This window comes from Thamnophis sirtalis, unplaced genomic scaffold, assembly GCF_051295495.1.
Source record: "Thamnophis sirtalis isolate CommonGarterSnake01/CBP01778 unplaced genomic scaffold, rThaSir2_p1.2 scaffold_5, whole genome shotgun sequence".
Taxonomy (NCBI): domain Eukaryota; kingdom Metazoa; phylum Chordata; class Lepidosauria; order Squamata; family Natricidae; genus Thamnophis; species Thamnophis sirtalis.
Window position 1 is genome coordinate 124139341 of NW_028261385.1, and position 12150 is coordinate 124151490.

General features: G+C 36.9%; 1 protein-coding gene across 1 annotated transcript in view; it reads right to left on the minus strand.

The window, feature by feature from the left end:
* PPP3R1 (protein phosphatase 3 regulatory subunit B, alpha) overlaps positions 1 to 11529 on the minus strand; it is a gene marked incomplete at its 5' end in the record, with an annotated part of 28265 nt that extends 16736 nt beyond the window's left edge. Inside the window, one exon of the mRNA XM_087716831.1 lies at positions 11419 to 11529. Within this exon, the coding sequence (XP_087572957.1) occupies positions 11419 to 11529 (111 nt within the window). The remainder of the gene's footprint in view (positions 1 to 11418) is intronic.
* Between the last annotated feature and the right edge of the window lie 621 nt (positions 11530 to 12150).

Genomic DNA, 12150 nt, shown 5'->3' on the forward strand with positions numbered 1-12150 from the left:
TTTTGGAAATAGGATCTGTCTTTTTCCAATCACTATAAATATTAATTCAAACCTTTTTTGAACTCTGGAGCCATTTAATTCTTCCAGTTTTTATCTATTAAGTCCGTGTTACCTCCTTTTCTCCACCCACCTTTATACTGGCTCATGCTCTTTCTTTCTAAACAAAATAAACCATTAATTGTAGCTTATCTTTACCACAATACACCTCTGTTTCCTTGCAATTATATTTAAATTTTCTTTTTCTAATTCCAAACCAAAGATAGTATTTGCAATACAAGAAAGGCTTCATACCTGTCTTGATATAAACTAAGAAATACATCTGTATCTTATTTACTCTCTAGTACATATTATCTCATGGACATCAACTGCAATTTTAAGAGAGTTCATCTATAGGTAATCCTTGAGGTATGACCACAATTGAGATTGGTATTTCTCTTGCAAGCCACTGCAGTTGTAAGTTGAATTTGTCTGGTTTTTACAACAATTTTTCCAGAGCTCGTTAAGCAAAGGCCAATTTTCCCAGTGAGAATTTTTTGGCAGAAATTGGCAAAAAAGATCACAAAGTGTGATCAATTCAGTGCAGGATGCTGCAACCAGTCTTAAATGTGAGCTGGTTGCCAAGTACCAAAATTGTAATGGTGTGATTATGGGGATGATGCAACAGTTTTAAGTGCAAGTACAGGTCAGGTTATTTTTCCCAACTTTGAAATGTCATTAAACAAAGTCATAAGAAAGTATTACCTCCGCTCATTTGGTAAACTACAAAGTATATTCTTGAATCTATGCTAAAATAAACATATCTATGCTAAAAAAAAACAACCACATCATACTAGCATCTAGATTATTTGCACACTGTATATTAGCCTACCTGAATAATAATACTGTTTTTTACCTTTTTTTTCTTGTCACACAGTATAGGTCAGTGATGGCCAACCTTTTCATCACCTATTATGCAATGCACATGTGCCCTCCCATCCCTCGCGCGTGCAACCCCCCCTGCATGTGAAAAAGAGTCATAAGTCACTTTTTTCAGTGACACTGTAACTTTGAACGGTCACTAAGTGAACTATTGTAAGTCGAGGATTACCTGTACAATTGTTTACCGTTTCAGTTGTAAAAAGGGCTTACACCACAAACAGGAGTGATATTCACTCTCTTTTCATTTCTTCCTTTTTACTGTGGTAAGCCACCTAAAGTAGCCCCAGAAAGACAGGAGGCGAATAAATTTAACCAACAAACAAATATTCTTGTAACTATGTAAATCAAAAGTACGTCTTCCTGGAATCAGGCAGTAATTGCAATGGGCAAAGCACAATCCTAGGAAAAACCATGGTTGCTTTAAAGAGATGGAAACCAGTGTAATAGTTTCACATTTATAGAAACCAGAGCTCAATAACCCACATTATGGAGCTCTTCTGTTATGATTGCCTCTAATTTGATGACTTTCATCCAATAGATACCATATTTTTCGGAGTATAAGACGCACCAAGGTTTTGAACAGGCAAATAAAAGTTTTTCCACTCTGCAAACCTCCCCAAAACAGCCCATTTTTTGTGAAAATTGGCCTTTTTTCCCCCCCAAAAAAGAGGCAAGAATAGCCTTTAGGGGGCTTGCAGAGTGCTCATGGGGGGTGCCCCCCCAAAATAAGCAAAAAACGAGCCTGTTTGTGTCAAAATAATTGCATACATAGCCCTTAGGAGGCTTATAGACTGCTCCTGGAGGCTGGGGAGGGGGGCAAAATTGAGCAAATAATAGCCCGTTTTTCACTCATTTCTGCCCTCCCCAGCCCCCAGCTCTCTGAAAGCCCTCTACAGGCTCTGCACAGCCATTTTGGTGAAGGGGACGGTGTTTCAGGAGGCAAAAAATGCTGTATTCAGTGTATAAGACGCACCCAGATTTTCAGCCTCTTTTTTGAGGGAAAAAAGTGTTTCTTATACTCTGAAAAATACGGTACCTAAGATTTATTTTCTTTCACTAAATTTCTATAACCAGATCTTTAATTCTCATGTTTTTTTTTCTTTCCAGTTAAATGGTACTGATGTAATGCTATGATCTTATTCTAACTTGCAATGAACTGAATTTATCCTAAATCAACAGAAGGTACATCAGGAAACACAATTTTTTAATAGAGTCATTGCTGATTGTAGTTCCCTAATATTTTATCATTTTCTTCTTTTATATTTGTCATGGGGCAGTTTAATTCAGTATACATCTGTGAATGTTTTCCCTTTTTCTGTTCATCCTGTGGATATGGATTATTACTTTTTTTAAGCTGATTTTTTTCTATAAAGACCATATGTCTAAACGAAATAATTATAATTTCCAAATTCTTATGATTTGGTTCTAAAACAACTGCACAGAAATTAATATATCCATATACATGCTGCATGTACACTTACATTGATTTTCTTTTCAGCAAATGTACACCTCAATATGTAGATATTTTTCTGACTACCATTGTTTTTACTTGAAGATTATGAAGTCACAGCTGAAAGGCTAAGAGTCTTTCAGTTACTGTATATGTATTTTTAAATACTAAATCAATGCAGCTGAGCTATTATCTCAAGCAGGAATGATGCAAAAAATTAAAAATTTCAGGAAGATTGTTTATTCTTCTTTCATTTCTATATATATTTCAAATTTTAAGCAAGCTCTCAAACTGTCAAGCAAGGAGAAATCAGCCTCTTATATAATTCAAAACTATTTAAATAATAGTTTAAAATAAAGACAGAAAGACAAAGAATGAAAAGAGGAAGGTATATGTATGTGTTTTTGCTACATCTTTTTATTTGTTGGATCTGTCAACATTGCAGAGAACATTAATATTAACTATGACTAATCTGAACACACAAATCGTACTTCTGAATTATTTTTTAAAAACCTAGAAGCTGTCAATTCTTTTACTATAGTCAATCAACCAGGTCATTAAAGTAATTTCAGATTCACTCTCAAGCTTTCCTCATATTCTTCAACTCCTCCCTCTTTATTTTTCTTGCCATCCTTTAATTAATCGTTTGAACTGTTGACATAGGATTATCCATAGTACTGTATTCTAAAACATGGCCATCTCTCAATTCTTAAACTTAAAACACTATTTTTTACACTTAAAATATAAAGGAAGGCTTAAACCAATTTTCAGACATCTGGCGTAGAATGTCAATGGAGATTCACAATCATCCAGGTCGTGATTGTCCCAAAGGTGCTGTTCAAAGCACAATTGGACTTTCTTGATTTTTTCCTTGAAACATTTCACTTCTCATCCAAGAAGCTTCTTCAGTGTGGTGTAGGATAGTTAGACAATCTATAATATATACCCACTATTTTTAAAACCAAACTTTTCCCACCCAACTCCCATTATTTTGAAAAGCAGCAACAAAAGAGAGGGGGGTGGGTCTTTAAACATTTAAGAATTTTCAGCCTCAATTCTTAAAAGAAGCAAGTAATTGTATAATTTGGGGTTAAAATTTTTAATTATCGTTACATCTTCTATCAAATATATATCTTTCCAGATTAATCTGTGGACAAAACATTAACAAGAAAATGTTCTTCTGTAGTGAAAATCTAATATTGAAAGTATTAAGGTAACTGAAAGCAGATGACAGAAAGAAGGTCTTCAGCTGACAGTCACTTAACCTGTGAAGCAGCTGTCTATGACTCATTAACTATTTATAGTCACATACAGGAATCAACTTAAGTCTTGGCTATAATGTACAGATCTAACTTAGAAGCAGACTGAAGAAACTGAATTTAAACTGCTTTTAAAGACAAATGTCACAATCAACAGTTTAATGCATTACTTCCACCCCAAAATAAACAATTACTTCCTTCATTTAAGAATTGAGAAGGAAAATTCTTAAATAATGTATCCTAAGAACTACTTCACAAGTATGAGATCAAACAAATGGGTAAACATCTTAACAGTTTGAAAATAATGAAAAGTCCATTGTCTATTGTGAAAAAGAGAAATTAAGGCCAGGTGACACATTCCATTAAAAAAAAATCATTTTGTCCAACAAAGTGCTGCCTGAAACAGGTGAACAATCAAATTATAATACTATTTACTAATACATAGGTATGTTGTTAGAAGGATTTCTAGCTCTATCCAAGCATATTGCAGAGTTGAAAAATATTGCTAAACCAGAATGGAGCACTGTTGCAGAGTGTGGCAGTGTTCTTTATGGAGCAGCATCCTTCCAGCTTAAAAATAAAGTATGTATTTGGGGTTCCTCAGATAAACCCAATCTCAACATGATCAAGGGCTTTAAAGGTGACAACCAGTATTTTCAATTGCACTCAGAAGCTAATGCAGCTCAGAGTGTTACATGTGTGGATTAACTGCACCATTTACTACTCATGCAGGTGCTCTGTACCAGTTAAAGCTTCAAAATGCTCTTTAAGGGCAGCCCCATATAGAGCTCATTTAGTAGTCACAAGGGCATGAGTGACAGCAAGCAGAAACTCCCTATCCAGAAAAGAGCACAATTGGCACACAACCCAAAGATTTCCAATGTCCAAAGCAAAAGCAAAAGCAAACAGGCTGAAGGGAACAGTAACTTAAATATATAAAAAACATGCTTTGAGGAAGCCAAGAAATAATTAAACTACAGCTGTGTGAAGTATGCATGAATTCAACTTGTTGTGGGGCAATTAGGATGTGTTAGATATGTTCACTGCTTTATTTGTAAAAGTAATAAAGTTGGGATACAAATAGATAAATAAAAATTTTAAAATAAAAAAATTGAAACTTTTCTCAAAGACTGACAGTTGGTCTTACCTGAACTGTTATTTTAAGAGGTGTTTGCAGGATGGGGCAGTGATGGTATTGTCACAGTCAATTGGCCTCGAGACTGGGTTGAATCTGAAGCCACACCTCTGGGCTCCTCTCCCCTGACTCCAGTTTCAATGCAGTTGAAGATCCTGAAAATAAGTCACAAAGGAGACACCTCCACCCCCAATACTGTCTATCTAACCTAGGGTGGGAACTGGCCCATCCTGCAAACACCTCTTAAAGTAACAGTTCAGGTAAGACCAGCTGCCATTTTACAGAGTGGGTTTGCAGGATGGTCCAGTGATGGGACATACCCAAGTTCCGTCCCATAGGGTGGGCCCTCACTGATCCGACAGGACCTGATGAAGGACCCTGTGGACGAACACCGCGTCGTAAGATGCGAAAGCATCCAGCCTGTAGTGCCGGATGTAGGGCGACGGGTGCCGATCACGAGGCCTCCAGGCTCCATGTGGTTGCCGGCTAAAATGGCCACCGGAGCAGCGACCCAGCCACTGGGGCCTCCCAAATTCGAAAAAATTCAAGCCCCAGGCAGCTGGAAAACCGCAGCCACCAATGGGAAACTTACGAAGAGGAGGAGGTAGGGTCTCTGGAAGGCAGGAAGCCACGCTAGTTTGAGGAGGGTCCAGTAATGGATTTTTCTTTCAGGAGTCAAAGCTTTCTTAGTCTCTATGCTGGCCAGACTGGATTGAAACTGGAGTCAGAGGAGAGGAGCCCAGAGCCATGGCTTCAGATTCAACCCAGTCTCGAGGCCAATTGGCTGTGACAATACCATCACTGGACCATCCTGCAAACCCACTCTGGAAAATTGGAACCATTACTTGGAATGAGAAAATGAAGGGATAAAAGTTACCTAAAAGGTAATAACGAAAAGATGCTAGACATAAGTTTGTAAATAATCTTGTAATATCAAGTATTTTCCAAATTAATTTTCTTTTTTAATACTGGGTATTTTTCATGTTGTCTATCAAAGTACAGTAAGACCTCCATTGAAATACAGAAAATAAATCTGTGGCAACTACAAATTCCTTCGCTACTTATAGTAAATTCTGCTTATTATGATTAGAAAATTAGTGGAACAAACAGTATGGAAGACATTATAGCTACCATTGGTCATAATTCCTCATTCCTCAAATAAATGGATTATCTGTTCTCAAGGCAGGTCTGATTAAATTTGAATTGGTTTAAATCCCTCCAAAGAGAGATTGAGGATTAATGGCTTCAGAAATCATCAGGAAGATGCTACCGAAAAAACCTTTTTAACTGAAAGATACATTTTTGTTGTTTAATAAGCAAGTATTTTTCTTGATGTTTTTCAGATTAATTTTCATTTAAAAATAGGATGGTTTTGTAATTTTATTTAATATCAAAACATGTAATGTGAAATCATCAGGATCAAAACATTTCCAGTTTATGGAATTGGTCATGTCTTAACCATGGATGTTTGGAAAATATTTTCCTCATTAGAGAACCAGCACAATCACTAAGCTTTTATACTACCATCAAAAACAGATGCATTTCTTAGCTTTTAAACATAAAAGCAACTTCTTCAAAGCTTTTCCACCCGTACCCACTTTTTAACCTTTTGTTCAATGAAAAATTAAGAAACTTCCATTTTTTTTCCAATTTTCTTGTCCTGGTAAACCAACTTCAAATTTTGAATTTTAAAACTTGTGTTGTTGGTAAACTTATTACAGCCTTTCTTTGTTTTTGTCCTACAGTACAGCACTTTGAAAAAATACTAGTGGCCTATTATTGGATAAAAAATATTTTTCAGTTTACAATCAATTAAGTCTGAATCAATCAATTGATTGATACTTCTGTTAGAATCCAACATACACTTCGGAGTTCTCTAAAGTCAAGTGATTGGACCTCCACACAAAGAATACCCCTTTATTGAAGCTCCTTTTATAATCCCATGCCATGAGAATATAGAATGAATAAAGTAAATGAAAGGCATGACTGCTTTAGTACTGGATGTTATGTTTATTTCTGTTTCCGTTTCTATTCCTCATCTCTATTCTATAAATACAAATTTCTATATAAGAAATATCCAATGCCTTCTTTCCTCTTTACAGTTCAATAAAGGCTAATGGTCGACTGATTACATTCAAAATATGGTCATCACAATAAAAGCTCTCCCCATACACTTTACAGTATATGGTGTTTATCAGCATATGAGAAGAGCTGTAGGAATGCCTTTAAACTATACATTAATCTCATTCAGTAGTCAAAACAAACTTCTGAAATCAAAGCCATCAATTATTAACACTTTGAATGGAATAGCAAATGTGGAATGTTTATGGGAACAAGATTATCCTAGCTGGCAGGGTACCAATTTCCCTATTCTCAAAAACACCCCATCCTACAAATGTGCAAGGTTCTAGAGCATGTTAAAGCCAGGTACATTAGATGCATACCGTGTTTCCCTGAAAATACAACAAGTCTTATATTTTTTTGACCCACGAAATATGGCCTTGGGTTTATTAGAGGGGGAGGGCTTATTGTTTTGGGGAAGTCTTTGTCCAGCAGCCTGTCCATAACCATAGAAAACACTCCTAGAGCGGCTGCTGCTGGAAAAATCGGAAGCAGAGTTCCGAAGTTTGAAAGCCGGAGAAAAAGTTTTGCTCGGAGCTGGCTACAAGGATAGCTGGCCCAGGGCATGGTGAGGCTGGGAGGCATGCAAGCTGGGGGTGGAGCAGGCACTTGCGCAACCCCCCTCTCCAGCCTGGCAGAGCTCCATGCACTGACCTAGGGGTATACCGAATGTGCCAAGCTGCGGGAGCTGAGGAGCGGGCAAAGGGCCACATGGCTTGACAACTTAGGGATATCCCCTAGGTCAGTGAATGGCGCTCTGCTCAGCTGGAGAGGGGGTTTGCTGGGTGGCTGCTCTTGAGCATGGTCACCTCATGGCTGATTTGCCCCTGAGGCTGTGCCCAGCTCATCGGGAGCCCGCTCGCAAGGGAGCAGCCGCCAGCAACTCCCCCCTCTAGCCAGGCAGAACGCCACTCCCCAACCTAGCAGTATCCCGAAGGTGCCAAGCAATGTGCCTTTCTCCCCCCCCCCCAGCTCCCACAGCTTGGTGCCTTTGGGATATCGCTAGGTTGGTGAGCGGTGCTCTGCCTGGCCGGAGAGGGAGGTTGTCCAGGGGGCTTATTTGGGGGGGGGCTTATATTTTTGCCCACCCGAAAAATGTGGCAAGGCTTTAGTTTCAGGACATGTTCTGTTTTTGGGGAAATGGTATTATAATCACCATTCATAAATGCTCTTCTGCAAAGATCTTATTCATTTTCATGTAAAAGAAAGTGAGGTTATCGATACAAGAGGACACTGCTACATTCTAATAAATGTTTGCCCTTCAATAATAACGTATTATTTCCATCAATATAGTCTAATAAGTGATATTCAATATAAGAAATTAAATGAAGATTAATACTTCTTGGACGGCGTGTTTATAAAAGTGTACATCAGAGATAATGAATCAAGGCAAAGGAGATTTCAAGATTTAGGATTACAGACTAAATCAGGTCAATTTACAGCTATTAACAATATTTAAGCACTGCTACATTGCAAAGTTATAATAAAACATACTATATTTCAGAAAAGACATACTACATATAGATTACATATATGGGTGGGGAGGAGGTAAGGGAGAAAAGAGAGGAGGAGGATATGACATCGCCTTCAGCAATTTCCCTAGTTCTACAATCCTAAGAATCAACTTTCCTACTGTCTCCTGAATATCCAGAATAGATGTTCAGGAGTTTAAAAGGCATATTCTGCCAAGGGAGAATGGAATTGGCTACAATCACCACTTTCATCCACCTAGTTAAACATTGATAGATTCAAAACTTCCCAATATTAAAAGGTGTTATGGAGACTAACACTTGATTCCAATCTACTATAAAGGCAACTCAAATTTATCAAATGATGGTTATATTCTGCTTGGTTTGACCAATATGAAATTATATACAGCTGAATATTTACATAAAATAATTTTATTGGAAAGTGTTCTTCCCAAATAATAAGCTTCAAACACTCAAATTGGGCAACTTTTACATTAACCCAAGTGATTAATCACATTCATACACCCAAGTGGCAAAGGATAGAGGCAGTTCTCACTTAACACCCATTCATACAGTAACCAACGTTATGATGGTGCTGAACAAGGGGTACTTATAGGTTCCTCTACTTGCAGTCATTGCAGCATCCTCATTTTCACATGATCATAATTTGGGTGCTCCGTTTGCAATTATGTCTCAGCATGCTACGGTCATATAATCACCATTTCAAACCTTCACTTCAGGCTTTTAACAAGCAAGCCAGTGACAAAGCAAATGATCATGTGGGAGACTAGTTGAACCGGATTTGCCTAACAATGGCAACTGGGTCTGCCATTGTAAGACAGTATGTATACATGATGTCATGCCTTACAACTATGTTGCTTAATGAAGGAGTTCCTAGTACTTTCAAATATCAACTTTTTAATTTATTTCATGCTATTTCTGCCAAGACAGTTGCTCTAATAATTGATTAGGTTAGCTATGCTTCTAAAAATCAATATGCATGCTATGATTAGCAAAAATGAACAATTACTGATTGATTGATGAATGGATGCTAGAGGGATTCAATATATTTGCATCTGTGTTATTCAATTAAATATTTTACCTATTTGAATAACAGAATTGGAAGGGACGTTGGAGATCTTCTAGCCCAACCAATCCCTTGCTCAAGCAGGAGACCCTATACATTTCAGACAAATGGCTGTCCAGTCACTTCTTAAAAATCTCCCCACAACTTCTGAAGAAAAGCCGTTCCTCTGGTTGTTCTCACTGTTAGGAATTTTCTCCTTAATTGTAGGTTGCTTCTCTCCTTGATTAGTTTCAATCCACTATATCTTGGCATGTCTTCTGGTACTTTGGAAAATAGGTTTGACCCCCACTTCTTTGTGGCAACCCTTCAAATACTGGAAGACTGCTATCATGTTGCCCCTAGTCCTTCTTTTCACTAGATTAGACATATCCAATCTCTGAAACCATTCTTCATGTATTTTAGCCTCCAGCCCCTAATCATCTTTGTTGCTCTCCTCTGAACTTCTTCCAAAGTCTCAACATCTTTTTTATGTGGTGACCAAAACTGGATACAGTGTTCCAAGTGTGGTCTTACTAAGGCTTTATACAGCTGTACTAATGCTGCATGTAATCTTGATTATTCTGTTAATGCAGTCTAGGATTGCATTGATTTTTTTTGGCTACTGCCACACAGTTTGCTCATATTTAAGTGATTGTCCACTAGGACTCCAAGATTCATCTCATAGTTACTATTGAGCCAGGTTTCTCCTAATCTATACCTGTACATTTGTTTTTTCTTGCTTAAGAGTAGAAACTTACATTTCTCTCCATTGAATTTCAGTTTGTTAGATAGGGCCCACTATTCGCTTCTGTGGAGATCCATCTGGATTTTAAGCCTAGGGTGTTGGCTATTCCTGCCAGCTTAGTTATCATCTGCAGATTTGATGAGTTCTCCTTCTATTCCCTCATCTATATCATTTATGAAGATATTGAAGAGTAGTGTGCCTAAAATGGAACCTTAGGGTAACCCACTATTTATTTCTCTCCATGTAGATGTAGTTTCATCAAGGACTACACATTGAGTGCAGATTATCAGACAGTTACAAGTCCATCAATTGGTGGTGCTGTCTATCCCACATTTTTCTAGTTAACTAAGAAAGTGGTTATGGTTTACTTTGTAAAAATGCCTTACAGAAATCCAAGTACAGTATGTCCACGGCATTTTGTTCAGCATAATCTGTTTTAGACAAACCAATGTTGACTTCTGGTTATACCTTTGCTTGTTTTTAGATATTCTCAGATCTGTGCTTATCTTTTCCAGGATCTTGCCAGGTATTAATATCAGGTTAATTGATTTGTAGTTTCCTGGATCTGTTTTTTCCCCCCTCCTTTTTTGAAGATGAGAACCACATCAATTTTTTTTCAGTACACTGATAGTTCCCCAATCCTCGAGGATCTTTGAAAGATATGGCTCAATAGTTCCAAGATCACGTCTGCCAGCTCCTTCAGAACTCTGCGATGTAATCTGTCAGGTCCTGGAAATTTAAACTGGTCTAGAGGGGACAGGTGTTCTCTTATCATTTTCTTGCTTATTTTAATTTATATTCCTAGCTTGTCCTTTACGGTTCTGTTTTTGGTAGGTTGGGCTATATTTTCTTTCTCCATGAGCAAATATGTTTTTTTTTTAAAAATGATGAAAACATTACGAAACTCTCTTGATACTTAGCATAAGGTAAGTGCTTGCTTATAACTATCAGTTCATTTCTATACGCATCTGATTTCATATGAGAAATAGTAATATTTTAATAATATTGTTATTCATTTGTTCTAAATACCTAAAATGTTGTCCTAATATTCTAATGAAGTATTCTGGAATTTGGGACATCTAGTCTGAAGTCCCAATGCTATAACAACTTACTATGGAAGATCTTATTAGCTTCAGTTATTCATTTTTAAAATACAAATAATAGTCCTCTTCATAAAGCATATGAGAGGATAAATGCAATAGACTATGTAATTAGAATAAGAGGAATAAACTACTTCTGATTTCATTTAACTCACTGAAGAATGTTGCGGCTGCTTGCTGGTGCTGGACCTGCCTGGTACTGGTGTTGGACCTGCCTGGCGTTGCTGCTGCAGATGTAATAAAGATGTTACACTTTTTTCCTCATAAAATATGTTATATGTTCATATAGTAATTTATATGATTTGTGCTATCTAATAATTTATTGTGGCATGAGCTTTCTTAAGTATTACTTCATCAGAGTGTCCACTGCCATTTAAATTATGAGATCATGCAAGTTAAATATTTCATAATTTCCAGAGCTTTAAAAATGACCTTTTAAAGTAAACACACTTATAATGGAAATAGCCATATCTGGCTTGCCCACATTATTTTGAAATAATTATTCTTCAGTTATTCACACAAGGAATGGAGGGGCTTAACTAACTGAAGTCAAAACCTCCAATCCTAAATTTATAGTTAGAGGCAAAGCTCCATAATGAATTTTGAAAAAAAGTAAGCTTTGTTGTGAACTAAGTATGGAGTTTTAATTATGTTACAATGGTAGCAAAAATGAAGGGAACATTTATCACATTTATCATGATAAATTAGATTCATGTCATGATGAGAGAAACCTATTTCTATAATTTATTACAATGCTCTCTCTGTGGGGTGATTTCTACAGAAAATCTAGAAATACATATATAGTTTCTGGCTACTTCCTTTGTATATATCAAAACATCAAAAATTGTAGACTTTTGAAAGCCGGCTGAAGAAATACAATGGGAAAA